The sequence below is a fragment of the Cylas formicarius genome, unplaced genomic scaffold (assembly GCF_029955315.1).
Source record: "Cylas formicarius isolate icCylForm1 unplaced genomic scaffold, icCylForm1.1 PGA_scaffold_7__23_contigs__length_41026272, whole genome shotgun sequence".
NCBI classification, from domain to species: Eukaryota; Metazoa; Arthropoda; class Insecta; order Coleoptera; family Brentidae; genus Cylas; species Cylas formicarius.
The window spans coordinates 35,251,736-35,268,234 of NW_026844352.1; the positions used below are offsets into that span (position 1 = coordinate 35,251,736).

The 16,499-nt window shown below is 37.6% G+C and overlaps 3 protein-coding genes across 4 annotated transcripts; 2 read left to right on the top strand and 1 right to left on the bottom strand.

Annotated features, from left to right (window-relative positions):
• The first annotated feature begins 3,072 nt into the window (after positions 1 to 3,072).
• LOC132704351 (protein TIS11) lies at positions 3,073 to 11,417 on the top strand. Its single transcript, XM_060674297.1, has 2 exons — positions 3,073 to 3,345; positions 9,877 to 11,417. Exons 1-2 carry the CDS (start codon positions 3,286 to 3,288, stop codon positions 10,597 to 10,599), a joined length of 783 nt encoding a protein of 260 aa, XP_060530280.1. The 5' UTR covers positions 3,073 to 3,285; the 3' UTR covers positions 10,600 to 11,417.
• Positions 11,418 to 13,050: 1,633 nt separating this feature from the next.
• LOC132704350 (polyprenol reductase) lies at positions 13,051 to 14,842 on the top strand. Its single transcript, XM_060674296.1, has 5 exons — positions 13,051 to 13,729; positions 13,780 to 13,977; positions 14,033 to 14,155; positions 14,210 to 14,373; positions 14,603 to 14,842. Exons 1-5 carry the CDS (start codon positions 13,408 to 13,410, stop codon positions 14,693 to 14,695), a joined length of 900 nt encoding a protein of 299 aa, XP_060530279.1. The 5' UTR covers positions 13,051 to 13,407; the 3' UTR covers positions 14,696 to 14,842.
• Positions 14,837 to 16,185, bottom strand: LOC132704349 (glycerol-3-phosphate phosphatase). 2 transcript variants are annotated; one of them, XM_060674294.1, is made up of 5 exons: positions 16,042 to 16,185; positions 15,680 to 15,988; positions 15,596 to 15,625; positions 15,082 to 15,431; positions 14,837 to 15,031 (listed from the first exon to the last, which is right to left on the bottom strand). In XM_060674294.1, exons 1-5 carry the CDS (start codon positions 16,042 to 16,044, stop codon positions 14,854 to 14,856), a joined length of 870 nt encoding a protein of 289 aa, XP_060530277.1. In that variant the 5' UTR covers positions 16,045 to 16,185; the 3' UTR covers positions 14,837 to 14,853. The 2 variants fall into 2 exon arrangements, with proteins under 2 accessions (XP_060530277.1, XP_060530276.1); XM_060674293.1 differs by having other exon boundaries at positions 15,488 to 15,625; positions 16,042 to 16,184.
• Positions 16,186 to 16,499: the final 314 nt, after the last annotated feature.

Here is a 16,499-nt window from a genome sequence, read left to right on the forward strand (position 1 = left end):
AATTTTCGTAAACGCCCTGTGTGTTGAGCATTAGAATGGTCTAATCCACAAATTTCGTTAAAAAATCGGGAAAGTATCCAGTATATATGTGAAGTGAAAATTAATCACGCCGTTTTTCGAAAGATGAAATGAAATTTGTTTTTAATATTAATACCCAGTAAGTTTCGGAAACAAACGACATTGGAACTCCCCATTTTCCCAGCCCATTGTTCGTTATTTGTCGAGGTAAGTATGTAATTTGCATTAATTAAATTTTAAATTGAAACGATTTTAAGTTAAATTTTGTGATCCTTAAAACATGTATAACTATATATAACATTAAAAAACCATTAAAAAAAGTGCGGGTTTATAAAAAAAAAAGATTTTGTTTTTTTTTGTAGGGCAAGAACATGATTTGTATTTGTCTATTGCCGTCAATTTGTTATTCAAAAGAACAGGAATGAATGGTTTTGTTTTGACCGGGCCAAGGCACTAACATTTATAAAAAAAGATCCCCCTCGGGATTCTGGATGGGTTGTAAAACGAGATCAGTCTAATTAAAGGCCACAACAGAACAGCGACTGTAAATATCATCCACATTAACCATATGTCTCACTCCATAAAACGATAAACACACACTTGTATTTGCATATGGTCCAGAGGCGTAGATTATCGTCTTTATCTGGTGTGATGCTGCCCAATTTTCAACGCTTCCAATATTAATTATTTGTGTATTTTGATTTATTATACCCAATAAGATAAACTGAACAATGTAATGTTAACAATTTCACCTGTCACTATCAAACGGTCAGCCAAAGTATATATAATAATGTACGTATATAACCTTATAGTGAGAAAACAAATGAACCAGAAAATTCGCCAAACGAAAGGGAGGAAAATTTTGTCTCTACGGCAATGGACCCGGTGATAACTGAACAAATATCATTAAAAGAGGGAAAGGGTTGACTGCCGTTTAAATTCTTGTCACTGACATGACTAAGGGCTTTTTATTATCCGTATTTGTTTTGCGTTCATTTTCGGATGTTATGACGAGATATATCGCAAAATAACACCAAGAATTCGTAAATTTAAAGACATTAGTTGTAAAATATAAAATTGTTAATCGAAGCTAGCCGAAATGAAGATCCACGAAAACGCCGAAAATGGCAAATACTAATAACGAATTCTTTAAACAAAATACGTCAAAGATCCTATTTGCGGTTCATTTAACGCTTTTGCGCTTTGCGCTTTGCGCATTGCAGAAGTTTTGCAAACAATCGACGTTAGTAGCGGGGACTGGATTTTTTTCATTTGTTAGACTTTTCTCCTGACAAATATTAATATACGTGGGGTCGCGTTTTTTGTTACCATCATTTTCCATTAACAGTTTGCCGGAGGTACTAGTGGTAAAATTTTGATTGTTTTACACACGCAATCCTTTGGTTAGTGTATCTGCAAATCAAGCATTCGTACATGCCTTACTAGAGTAGTTTCCATTCCGATACAAATGCCAGTATAATTAACGAAGGACTAATTGATAAGCGCTCTATATGGTCTCGATAGAAAAATAAGCTACGTGATTTTTCTAATCAAATTTTAAACAGCACTGCATGATTTTGTTATTCAATAATTGTTCCGTTGTTTACACTGTGTTCTAATTTTATAACGTTATCTGTTATCATTGAGCAGCGGCGTAGGCTAACGAAGACTAACCAAAATATCCAATTACTTCCAGATGTAACTCACTACTGGACATTCTCTGCTAATCTGCATCTTTACCTTCAGAACAAAAAAACGTGTCTATATTTCACCAACAACCAGCGTGAAATCTTTCAGCAGTGCAGATGCTTCCGACGAAAATATATTTTAAATATATTATTCTTGACTACAGAAATTTCTAACCTAAAAATGGGAATAGTTTATCCACCTCTGACGTTAACATTTCCTTATGTAGCAACTCGGATAAAACCTCAGATAAAACGGTTCTTTTTACCGTCTTGTTATTTTCATGGCTGTTAAGATAACATAAAAAAATCCGCCCTCATCTCAGTACCGCAAAAGCACAAGGAAATACGTCATACTTAACACGTCCAGTTTTTCAGGCGACAATCAACCTTTTTTGGTTACACGGTGGATATTAACTAAACCGATTGCAGCAACTATATACATATGTATGCGCGTAATTTGTAACATTAGCAACTATATCTTTACACGTACAGCGTAAACGATTCATTAGCATTTACTATAATGTTGGTACGAATGCAAATTCAGTGCTTGCCGATTTGCGACGTACCCATTAATTTTCGCAATAAATATTTCTCTAGAATCCGAATGACGGCCCAACCGTCCGTTGGTAAGCCGCATCGACATGTAGAACCGACAACAATAACCGAATTCATACAAATGAACCTCCGAAAAATAAATCAGTGGGACGAGGCAAAAGGCATGGTCGAGTCGATTTTCATCATGCGCTGCAGCGGATGTTGTTAATTTATATACAACACCAGTTTTGATTCTTGAAGACGAATTTCGGCGCACAGACGTCAAGTCGCTTCGACCACCGGGCACGGTTGCCACGTTTGCGTCACTTTTTGCGTTAACACAACTAAGCAAAATCAACATGTTGGTTTTCAACTGGAACGGTAAATGCATCAAAATGTTTTTTAAATCTTATCTTATGGGAATCACATGCAAAAACGACCGAAATTGCTTCTTAACCGGCCTTACTATTCTACTATACCTTAATCTTCCTTGGTTATTCCCGAAAATCGATTGTGTTTGTAGTTTCAACAAGTCATTACATTGTGCATAATGACGTCAGGGTCGAGCTCAATTATTTTCTGTAGCTTTCAACAAACTTTATGATGTTTTAATCACATTTGTGTAATAAGTCGATGTTTTAAGCACAGTCATCGGCCACCGGGAAAGTTTGTTACCTGGTCTAACGGTTTAGTCCAAAATTTTGGTTTTCTTGTAACGTCGTAAAATAGCGTCTACGTGACAACGTCGGGCTTCGTTCTCCCCTACCACGAGGCGCGTTCGTATCGTCGGTGGCGGTGGGAGAGGCGTTTTCGTCGAACGATAGTACAGCAATCGGAAAGGCAGAAAGTAGTTGGCATGTAAAATTGTTGGAGGTAGCACGCGGCGATCTCTGTGTTGTGGAATAGCGCGAGACAAAAAAAACAACTTACAGTATAACGTAACGTAAGCGAGTTTCCCAAAGCTAAACAGAATCATCGTTGTGTTGTGCTACTACGGACCGCGTATAGTAATCAGGGTGGCTGTGTTTATACAAAAAGGATAATAATGTCCACTGCGATAATGTCTCAGAATGCGATGTATGAGTTTGGAGATAATCTGATTAAGGTAGGTGAAGTTTTTTCTTGTCGGTCGCGTGAAAAACTTGTTGACGAACAAAAGCAAAGCGAAAAAAAACAGGTCGGGTTAATAGCAGCCCGCGCGCGCCTACCTGTTGAAGCCCGACCCTCGCGCAGGTAGTGCGAGTCTGGAAAAAAGTATTACCACTGCGGGATCGTCACAGTTGAAAACCGGATCCTGACTCTAGATATTTTCAATTTCGGCACTGTAAACAAAAACGACTTAGATTGTTTATTATTTGCATAGAACATCTTATCGACGGATAGTGCGGTATCTTGGGCGTCCTTGGGTCGTTTCGGTTGCCAAGAGGAAGCTTCGAACGAGTTTTATCAAAGAACTTGGCGATAAGGGCCGATGACGCGAATAATCTACAACGCTTAATAGATGATTTTCCGTGTGGTAGATCGAAATGGTGGCGATTACCATGTTGCCGAACTGGTTTGCTTAATTGCTTTTCCGTCATTTACAAAAAGGTTAACGCGTTAAATTTCAGGCAATTTCGTCAAGTAATTACCTTATCGGTTGTAACATAGCTTCGAGAAATGTCTATGACATTTCTGACAGCGCATACTCGTGGTGTGGAGTAAAATAATCAACGTCGTTCTTCGCCGGGTACGTAAGATTTGTCGTACACGGCGCAGCGATAGTAAATATTTTTGATCGGCGGCGGGCTATTTTGAACGTCGCCTCCACCCGGAAGTGAGGAGCGCCATCGAAAAATGTTAAATTCAAGGCCGCCGGGCGTTTTTAATAAACGATGGTCGTCTGTTTCAGCTCAAAAGAAAAAAAATGAAAGTCCGATCGCGACGTTGCGATATAATCACGGACAATCGCTGCGTGAACAAAACGGTTACAGTGGAAACGGAAAAAAAATAGTTTCTCTTTCAGCGCGGTCGCCCACAGTTTCACTTTCTTTTTTCAGGCTCGGTAAACGCGATTCGCTTCGCGTGTCGGTCGTTCCGGGGGGAAAGTTCGCGACCTTTGGGGTTGACGAAGCCACAGGTGGGCGGGGATGATTTTTTGTTTACCACCCCACGGGGGTGGTGGCTCTGTCGTAGGGAGACTTATGCCGGTTCGGCGTTACCAAATTAAATTAAATAGATAGTAGTAGACTGTTTTTTTAACTTTAAAGAGAAAGGGAACATTGACAAACTGAAATTTTAACATAAGAATTTGTTCTAATTGTTCAATTGTTCAAATGTTAGAGTTTTTGAGATACCTTCACTATTTAAAATTCTTCACTCTTAAAAGTTCAATCGAATTCAACCTCCGTTTAAAATCTATTTTTGTCTCTATTTTCGTATTTTCCTCTCTAAGAACTAACAATAATTCTATCAAGTACGAAATAAAATACCGCCGGCACTGGTCGATGACGTATATGACATGAAGATAAGTCGATTCCAAACTTGTAACGAAGAGTAAATATACGGGGAAAAAACGAATTACAAAATTAAAGTGGCAACTCTTCGATCGACAACAGGGTGTCGATTCCATGTCGCCAATAAGCATTACACTAATACGTTAGAATTTTCCTGTCTACCTAATATAGAATTATGAATGGAATTGAAGAATCCGCATTCACTTTTCATTCCCTTATTTTACCCAACGCCACCAGCTGCGTAAATTTTTTCTCGGAAAATATTACTCGTATCGATTTAAGTGTCAAAAATGGCGTTGATTTCGCTTAAATCTGGCAACGCCGCATTTGAAAAAATAATTCTGTTGTATTTTAGCGAATCGTCCAATAAGTTCGGTCGGACTGACCGACCAAAATCAACAAATAAATGTGCCCGGTAATACAAAACGGACAATCGCTGCGTGAACAAAACGGTTACAGTGGAAACGGAAAAAAAATAGTTTCTCTTTCAGCGCGGTCGCCCACAGTTTCACTTTCTTTTTTCAGGCTCGGTAAACGCGATTCGCTTCGCGTGTCGGTCGTTCCGGGGGGAAAGTTCGCGACCTTTGGGGTTGACGAAGCCACAGGTGGGCGGGGATGATTTTTTGTTTACCACCCCACGGGGGTGGTGGCTCTGTCGTAGGGAGACTTATGCCGGTTCGGCGTTACCAAATTAAATTAAATAGATAGTAGTAGACTGTTTTTTTAACTTTAAAGAGAAAGGGAACATTGACAAACTGAAATTTTAACATAAGAATTTGTTCTAATTGTTCAATTGTTCAAATGTTAGAGTTTTTGAGATACCTTCACTATTTAAAATTCTTCACTCTTAAAAGTTCAATCGAATTCAACCTCCGTTTAAAATCTATTTTTGTCTCTATTTTCGTATTTTCCTCTCTAAGAACTAACAATAATTCTATCAAGTACGAAATAAAATACCGCCGGCACTGGTCGATGACGTATATGACATGAAGATAAGTCGATTCCAAACTTGTAACGAAGAGTAAATATACGGGGAAAAAACGAATTACAAAATTAAAGTGGCAACTCTTCGATCGACAACAGGGTGTCGATTCCATGTCGCCAATAAGCATTACACTAATACGTTAGAATTTTCCTGTCTACCTAATATAGAATTATGAATGGAATTGAAGAATCCGCATTCACTTTTCATTCCCTTATTTTACCCAACGCCACCAGCTGCGTAAATTTTTTCTCGGAAAATATTACTCGTATCGATTTAAGTGTCAAAAATGGCGTTGATTTCGCTTAAATCTGGCAACGCCGCATTTGAAAAAATAATTCTGTTGTATTTTAGCGAATCGTCCAATAAGTTCGGTCGGACTGACCGACCAAAATCAACAAATAAATGTGCCCGGTAATACAAAACAAAACGCGTCCGAGTGTGACAGTTCGAATCAAGGAAGGGGCTTCTCGCAAAGCGTTTTAAGTTAATCTAGATCATGAATAACAATGAACCGTGCGTTTGGGTTCGAGCTGCGCGGGGGCGGGGAGGCGAGATCCTAGCGGGCAAAACATATCGGCAACGTGCGAAAGGTAAACGACGTACGTCACGTTGGTTCGCACGCGATTTAAGAGGCTGCCATTCCAGTACCGACCGATATTTTTCGTGAAAAATTGCTAGGTTTGCACGTTGTTTTTTTTTTTTTTGTTGATATTTTCAAAACATTAAATAAAACCAATATTAATTTTATTTAATTATGACGTGAAAAACATTTATTGTTATGGAAGAAGCTAAAGAAGTTATGAAAATGGCGCATTCTCTTGTTTAAAAAAATAGGTGTTTTTTTGTTCGTTGTTTTTTATTTTCTCTGAAAATGTAAATATCGGATGAATAAACGTCCTCTGTATGAAAACAATTAGCGCAGTTAACGCTGCGAATCGCTGTCGAAGAGGTTACTTTGAAAAATGGGACAAATAAAACAAATAAACAAATGTTCGTGTATAGGGTAAACATTTCTACGTGCCTAATGAGCTGAAAAAAAATTGAGACAGAAATTTCCACGAATTTCCGGTGCATACTAAAAGCGGTCGCCGGGAGCATTTTTACGGCTCTTTTAACAATGGCTGGCCTGTATTTTTATTACTTGGTTTTTTCTTACCGAAGACTCGCGTTATTTTTATTCTTGTTTTTTTTTTCGAAAACATACGGCTTTAAGACTCTTTGAGATAAAATACACAAACAGACAAAACAAAGAGAAGGAAATAAAAATCGTCTATAACTTTGTATGGAAATATATTTTGGAATGATTATCAGAAAGAAAAGTTGAATAAGGTTTGTATACGGATAATTATAATGTTAATATACATAATTAATATAATATATTGCTCGTTATCTTATTTCGTCTTTGTAGTCCTAGTATGTTGTTGAATATATGTTGCAAATATTGCTTATTAATATTATTTTGTTAAATTTATGTCTGCGTGATATGACAAAAGGAAAAATTAGTTGCATCACCAGTGCTTAATGATGAAGCGTTTTCAGTTCATAGTTACCCGGAAAGAATATTTTTTTCTGCGATACTTGGTCAGTATCGATATTTAAACGTATTTGCATATTCCACTTATCTGACCTTATCAATGTACAAACACTTGGTACACATGGTAATTGATTTTGTTGGTAATCTCTTGTACCAGCGATTTTCGGAAGTAAAGTTTTACTTTGAACGCCATGTATCTTTTTAAGGACTTTATTTTGGCTTGTAAACTTTATCATTTCCACAATTTGACAGAGACGGAGAGAAATGGGCCTTTCCCGAAATAAATAAATAAAGAGTTGTTCAAGGTCGCGGCGCACGACCGAAAGGATAAAATCGTCACTTTCGTCTGTGAATTTATGCGCAACAATAAATTTATCGGCGGGTAAAAGTAAAGCCACTTTCACGTAACGATAAATGCCGCGTTGTTGCTGTTGTTGTCGTCGAAGTGGTCGGAGACACGTGAAAGCTCTCTCTCTCGAGCGCGTTTCTCTTTTCACTGGATCGGCGAAAATCGGAAAGATTTTTTTTTGTGGACCGCATTGCGCAACCGCCTCCCCTACCTTTTTCTTTTCTCTCTTGCCGAAATGCGGAAAAAATATTTTACAGAAAACATTGGCGTATCATCTTCTTTTCAACGAAAATATTCGCTACACGCGCGCCGCATGTTGCACTAAAATTATTGTACAGTAATGAAATACAACAGGTTCGTCAACTTCGCAAGAGTTTCGAAATGATTACTTAGGCGCTTTACTAAACTCTAAGTAATGGAGTTGTTAGGAAAACGTGTTAAAAGAAATGTTTTTCCAATAAACGTAATACGAAACGAGGAATCGTATTATGCAAAAATTGTATTTTTGGTATCGCCGCACTTTTATCGAATACTCTGAAAAAGCATTTTTCTAAATATTGCAAATTTAGGGAAATGTAGCATTTTGTCGACACTATTGCGCCTCCACGTATATGATACGGGTGTGTTGTTAGAGTAACAAATATAACACGATTTAAAACGTAATAGAAATCCGAACGGTCCAAAATTCATATTCACAACAATACAATTTTCCTGTCCGAACCAGTAATCCACGAGCATTTAAAGTGGGACTACGTTGGCAGTTGTATTTATTGGATAAATTTTTAATTAGAATGAAAAAACCTTGTAACCTGTAACCATTATTAGTAGACAATGCACCATCATATCGATCTGGGGAAGAAGTTAATACTAATCTAAACTTCAGCAACTTCAGAAGAATTTAATCCGAAAATAAAGGTTTTATATAGCAATCCCTCTATCACTTCACATAAAGATAAGAACATTAACCCTTTTGAAGTAGAAGATGCAATGAACAATTTTGATCAATTTTGAAAAACACCATAACTTCCAAAAAACATTAGAAGACGCTGGACATGATCATTATGACGTGAGAATTCGGAATCGGAAGAATCAGATGACGAGAATACTCTACTTTTACTACTAGTTTTAAAAGAAATATTCACAGTAAAAATCGAGAAAGTGAGTTAAGAAGCCAAAACATCACAAGGCACAAGATTTGACTGAAGAAGAGCTTATGCAGGATGCATTAGAGTAAAATATTGGATATTCAAAAGAATCTTTTGGATCAGAAGATGATGTAAATATGGAGAAGGTGAAGCGTTCATATGATGTGAAAGAGTTTTCAGTAACTATCAGGTGGGGTGAGTAGAACAATCTTCGCCCTAGGTTCCAGGACATCGAAAGGAGTCCAAACTAAAATTAACATGTATTTTTCAACAACGTAGAAGGTAACGCAGGATACATGTGGTTATATTTATTTATTATGTACATAAGTACATATAGAATAGTACATAAATTATACGTAGATAACTTGTTACATACAAAAACATGTACGCAATAATTTTGTACCCATATGCTTTGTTTAATAAAAATTATTTTTGATTATGTTTAAGTTGTCTTGTTTCATAAATTCCAATCGCATCGGGCGCCTCAACAGTGTGAAGTTCTCCGGACGATATACGGTTTTTACGAGCTTTTATGGTTTTGACTTCGGAATGAGTTTAAAACCTCCCTGTTGTAAAGCGGAAGAGCACCATTCTTTCCAGCACGTGGACCACAAGCTAGGGCCGTCTTTAAGATGTTAGTCGACAATAACTGTGCCGTGTGGACTGTAGTATTTTAAGAGTAGAGAAATTTTCTTTAATTAAACTGTTATATTAATTCATATTAGTATGCTTTAGTATGCTAAAACAGTCCCTACTTGATTGAATTTGCCCATTAGATAGGTTGATCTCCTATATTAAAAACACATTAGAAAACTTAAAATGACTTCCAATTTTTACGTGTTTAACGCAATGACTGTAAATATTTATTTAACTTTGTTTTATAGCTAAATTTACTCACTCATTTCTATTTGTAATAAACATTTTAAAGTAAGAGTGGATTTTTCACTGCACGGTTTTGAAACGTCATCGTTGATTTGCGAGTCTATTTATTGTGGATATATAGTTTGGAGAACTCTACTACTAAAGAAATGCTGCATTTTAATTGTCATACGTATTTCGCGTAAATAGGCAAAGAAATTTAAAAACTTGACTTTAAATTTTTTTCACCTGAGCAATATTGGTCCGCAGAACGAGACGAGCCCCGCGGGCCCGCACCTCGCGGTCGGTTCCGCCGTCCGTCTGACGCTGACCCGGATGGCTTCAACGCCGTGCGGCGCGACGACCGCCAACCAGAACCTTGCCGCCCTTCTCGGCAACATCACGCAGCAGCAGCAACAGCACCGACGCCTCGAACGCACGCAATCGGCACCGGCGCCCGCCGCCCCGGCCGCCGCCGTCACCGCTACAACCGTCAACACGTCCCGCTACAAAACCGAACTGTGCAGACCGTACGAGGAATTCGGCGTGTGCAAATATGGCGACAAGTGTCAGTTCGCGCACGGCATCAACGAACTGCGCAGCTTGGCGCGTCACCCCAAATACAAAACGGAACTTTGCCGCACCTTCCACACCATCGGGTTCTGTCCGTACGGCCCGCGATGTCATTTTGTCCACAATCAGGACGAGGCGGTCATCGTAGCCGCGCAGAAAACCACAACGACGACGACGAGCGCGCGTCTGAGCCACACTGCGCACGCGCGTTCGAGGCCAGCCGCGTTGAGCCCGTCCCTGTCGTTGGACAGTCCAAGTCCGCCTTGCAGCCTCAGCCAATCGCCCACGTCGTCGATGAGTTCGTTTTTCAGCAGCGAACCGGAATTGCACTCGCCCGGGCCCCTCGATGATCAACGATTGCCCGTGTTCAATAGGTTGTCGACCGCGCAGCTGATCGCCCTCAACGACCTGATGATGTAAGGGGTACGCGCAGAAACGTTTTTTTTATTAGTCGCGAGCGTGTCTTATTTATACGATCCATAATATTATCGAACAGGAGTATAGTTTTTTCCCGCCGCTACGCGCGGCGCGGAGTGATTTCGACTTTGTGTGATTTTAAAGTAAATTAAATTTAACGTTCGACGGGGAGCGGGAGGGGGAGAGCGCGCGTTTTTTTTTTTATACAAATGTACGGCGTCCGACGACGTTTTTTTTTCTCGTGAATGTGCAAGTTTAGGTTTTAGGTTATGTTCTTCTTCTTCGTCTCGATCGGTCCCCGCGGTTTTTCCTTCTTTTCTCCTCCTCGACATTCCGCGTTTTCGAAACTTATTTATTTGCTTTATTATTATTATTACCCTTTTGAGTTTTTATTTTGTCCGAAGGGGGGGCGGCCTCCTAGGTTTTCCTTCTTCGATAAAGAAAACGACGACGACGACGACGACAGCGTTTATCAAATTCTACTCAACATCGGGCGTTTTGTTAATAAATTAAATAATAATCCACGACGGCCAAGCCATTTCAGTCAGTTCTCTAGTTTCGGAATTTTTATTTCCTTTCGTTTTTAATCCAACTTAATTAATATTTTCAATTCAAATTGCGTTAGGAAAACAGCCCTGCTGGTTTTTGCTGCTTTTGGCTCTATCCACAACGAACTTTCGTGATATTAGGCAACGTGGGAAAAATTTCAATATAGCTGGAAAGAAAACGACCCTAATGTCGACTCGCAGTTTAATTATTTTTCTTTGACAATAATTCTCAAATGTTTAAAAAAAAAAACGAACCAATTTCGAGATTCGTGGAGTTGCTCCCCTATTGCGGGTGGTTCTTGCTTGCAATCGCTTTTCGAGCTATGGTCCGATTCGGTCCAAGCGAATAGTAACAGCACCAAAATGACGTATACTTGAACTCTTCCTTTGGACAAATGAGCGCGCATCTATTTGATGGTCCATTACCCAGCAAATCTAATGGCGAACGATATTGAGAGAAGATGTCTCTAACAGGCGGATGCGAATTGGGAGTAACAATGGAATTTTCTTTTTGCGCGTTCTGTGCCGCAGATCTTAGTCGCAAAGCGTTTTGACTTCTTTGACTTATGGTACTAGGAACTGGAGTGCGATTTAGTTGATTAACAGTGGCAATGGTGGTGACCACATTTTGCTTCGGAACATTTGCAAATTTACCTAGAATTTCCTTCTCGACCTTATACGTTTCGGTCTCCTTGACATTTTCCAAAATGAATCGAAATGAATCTGAAAGGTTTTTTTTTAGCACTTTTAAAAAATAGTTTCCAGCTGCGCCCAGAGGCAAAAGAAAAACGATCGAACGAAGTCATTATTACAACAAAAGTCTGTTCTTTTGAAGATATACCTTATTTTTATATCTGGTTACTGACAATATCAAACAAACAAAAAATACCATCGATATCACAACGCTGGAAAAGAGGGATTAAGTATATCTTATCTTATTTGAGTGAGACGCAAACCACAGATATACTAGGCTCATTAATAATTTTATCCCGTGGTAGCGTCCATTTAACCGTCCCCGTGATGGAACTAAATTAAGAAGAATGGGGACCGCCCCCCTTTCCCCCATATTACGCACGGACCGATGACCAGAGAGAGAAAGAGAGAATACGATTTTTTTTTTGTTATTTAAATCATTATTTAATTTGTGTGTTTCTCATTTCAACACGTTTATGTTATGTAGTTATTTTATTATATTTATATGTAACTTATTATTTATACCGGCAATATGTGGCATAGACGAATGTGCTCATTGATCGACACAGAGGCCGCATGCCTATCACGGCACGCAATACCTGTATATTATTTATATTATTTCTAGCTGATGTATCTCTATATTATTATCAATAAATTATATTTTGTTCTGTAACTTCACTACTTTTATATACCTACATATACTGATTGTTTCTTCCCCAATTCTCGCTCCCACTCCTAAAAATTTGCGTTAACGATATATCCAGAGTATGAATGAATTATTTAAGTTGAAAAATTCAAATTCTTTTCGGTGGCGCGCAGCCTGTCTTGATTGTTCATGCGCTGCCATCTATCATCGAGTGGCCAAGTTACATTCTGCAGATGAAATATAATCTATCTATTCCTTTCTCTAAAATTCCCAATTATACAAAACTCTAGCATACAGAAAGTATCATTTATATGGTTAATTAAATTCAACTGCGAGCCCACTTCACACATTTTCGGATATCGGAAATCGTGTCTGATATCACTCAAGTGACGTGGTGACATGTTTTGCAAAAATGGTCGGTCGTAGAAAGAGCATAGTATGTAACGTTTGCCACATTTTTTAAGTCACTTGGTGCCGTACGATCGCTCGTGCGAAATAAATTATTGACTCAGATGTTTACCACATTTCTTGCATATAAACAATTAATGTTGGGTAAGTTGCAAGGAGCATCCGCCCATTACTGGTCAAAAAGTTTTTTTTAATTATACCATTTTCAAAAATATATATTTTTTTAAATTACACTTTGTAAACCGCATTGTCTTTAATCACCAAGGGTGGCCATGTGATCTTTGCAAATCAGCTAGTATCAGTGGGAATACGTGACATAACCTCGACCCTTCGACTAAAACTTTACAATGTTGATAACTTTTAAGTTATTCCCAGCCCAAATTAAATATATGAAACCTAGCAAATCTACACAGAATAATTGCTGCAAAAATTTTTATTAGAAAGGTTATGTGTTGAAATGAACAGTTATGTGGACTACTTTCTGCACTTTTCAACAGTGCAGGTTGAGGGTGCAAAATGAACATAGCGCAGCTGTTATTCTGTTTCATGACCATTAATATTATTATTTATGGTAGCATAATTAACCTTTACGAGCACAAAATTCCCAAATTTTTCAGTAGAGTGTTTAGATATGGAAAACACGCGGCGAAAGGGGGTGACTCAAAACTCATCATTGAGGTACCTAAATCATGGTTTAGACATTTCTACGTTATTGCGGTACCTCTTTGTACATATGTGGACTACTTACTGGTTGCTGTATATGTTTTTGGAACCAGAGTTCCGGAATGGCTGAATACATTTTTGAACCTGTTTTGTGGAGATGCTCGGATAGCCTACAGTAAAACAGACTAAATAAGTAGTCACTGAATTACGTTGTATAATTTTTAGCCTCTCCAAGCAAAGTTTTGTTGGCAAGTTTCTTGTTTACTTTACAAATTTATAGAAGATTTTATGATACCCATTACGTTTCGGTATTTGGTAAGGAGAGTAAGTTAAATCTGACCCAATACATTGTCGGTCTTTGTCATTATCCAGGAACTGTAATAGCGATACTCAGCGAATCACCTTTGTTTGCTAAAACACCAAGTGAGTTGCAGTTTAACAGGAGAAGTAAATATGAGCAGATATTTATATATTTTAGATTTTGTATCATTTTGGGCTTTCACTTATTGGGATATCTTCGCGACAGTGCTTTTTATTTGGGCATGGTGGCGTCAGTATGTTTGTACGGAAATTCTGGCAAACCTTCGAAAAAATAAAAAAGGTAGGTGTAGCTGCCACCATTTAACAAGGATAGTTGACACTAAATTATTTTTAGGGGTTGTGGTTAGTGACCGTCACAGGCTTCCAGAAGATGACTTATTTAAATATTTGTCTGCACCTCATCAAACCGCAGAAATCTTAATGTATTTGGCACTGTCAATTATTCTCTGGAAAAATACAACCTTTTATTTTGTTTTTGCATGGGTTTTGAGCAATCAAGTAAGTTTTAGTGTGCATTTTGCTAAACATAAATATTCGATGTTTCTTGTCAAATGACCTAATATGCTTTTCTATGACTATGGGTATTTATTTGACTTTTCTACATTACAAATGATTGTGATTGTTGCCAAAAGTCTATGATACAAACTAGAAATTAGTTTATCAATATTTTTGTTGGGAATTAGACAGATTACACTTGCAAGTACATTACTAATAGTTTTTTTTCCAGGTTGAAACAATTTTGCTTAGTCATTGGTGGTACCAAGAGACATTCGACAACTACCCAAGAAATAGAAAGGCTTTGGTCCCATTTATTTATTAACATTTACTTATGCCGGTGTTCCTAAAGTCTTGCCAAAAAACTGCTTTTCACACACTTTATTTATTATGTTATAATTTAATAACTTATTGTTACAACAGACAATAAACAATGTTAATTAAAAATAAATTACCTACAATTTTTAAATAATTGTCAATTTCTCATATAAACTCCAGCAAATCTCCAAGTTTCTCCAGATACACATCGGGTATTAAGTCCCTGTCTTCTTTACGATTTGACTTCTTCCATTCTTCGACATCCTCTAACTTGGTAACCCCCGTCAAAACCAACATGGTCTGAAATCCGCATCGGGTACCCAAAAGTATATCGGTATTACACCTAAAACTCAAAACATAGTTCTAATAGACACTCAAACACAGTATACTTGCCGATCGCCAATCATTAGGGTCCGACTCGGATCAACACCATGCTCTTTTATCAAACAGTCTGCTATGTAAGAATTTGGCTTGCCGATCACAATGGGTTCTCTTAAAGCGCATGTTTCAATTGCTTTTACAATGCAACCAGTGCCTGGAACAATTATGTCCGAAGGCATTGGAAAACGTTCATCTGTATTTGTCGCAATAAAAAGACAACTGGGATTGTTCAGGTATGTTGCTGCTTTGATCATTTTGTTGAAGGAAAAATGCTCATCGAAACCGACGATTACGGCCCCTACGTCATTATCCGGTCGAAAATTTTCCAAGGTCACTGCCACACTTGTTTGTAGCACGTCAGGCTAGAAGTATTAATTTCAAATGCCTTTTTCATCCACATTTTTAATCAATTTTTTACCCCCACACCGCTATATTTAATCCCTACAGCTTCTAACTCTTGAGCTATACCCCTCGAGCCTACTACATATACTTTCTTAGTAAAACCGAGATTTTTCAAGTAACTCACGGCCAAATATGCGGTGGAGATTATTTCTTCCTATAAAATTCGGATTAAAAATCAGTTCCAATGATCCATTATATGTAAACACACTTTAGCGATGTTGTACTGCATTCTCCTGGCTTTCGAAACAAATTCGTCTCTAATCTTTGTCGAATTGTTGGTTACAAACATCACTTTCTTTCCGATTTCCCGCAATTTGTTAATCACTTCCACTGAACCGGCTATAGGTTGATTTTCTAGCCATAAAACTCCATCACAATCTGCCAAAACTGTATCAAAAGAATTTAAAAACTTTTTCACATCTTTTTTTGGTAGTTCTGACAAATTCGTACAGGACGATGGCAGCATTTTGTGTAAAAACTGCGAGTAATAGAATTTGCCTTTAGTTCTTAAAACGTACTAAAAATACCCGCTTTTAATCACGATTTGATGTAATGAAACAGTCACCTCACCATGACCTTGGCATCATGAAATGTATATTACTTTAAAAAAAGGACACCTATATTCGTTAGCAAGTATTGAATATATATTAGTTATAAGATTCAACTAGTTTCATACGATATTGTAAAGACAAAAAAAATAAAAATTTAATTGTATAATCGTTGGTAAATATGTTATCTAAAAAGTTTTACCATAAAATAAAAAGAAGAAGAACTGTAAAAAGCATCAATTTACAGCAATTTATTGATAGAGTGATTATAAACAAATTCCAAATACAAAATTTACTCAAGTCAAAATTAAAAGAATTCCATTACGTGTGGTTCTTTAATAAATAGCACTTTTGAATGGTATGAACATTTTTATTTCGGTTTCCATTTTATGAGGAACTTTGATTTTTGGCCCCATTTATTTTAGTTCTTATTTATATCTGGTTAGTTAGTTCATAGTCTGTAAAAGAAAAGTGTAATTA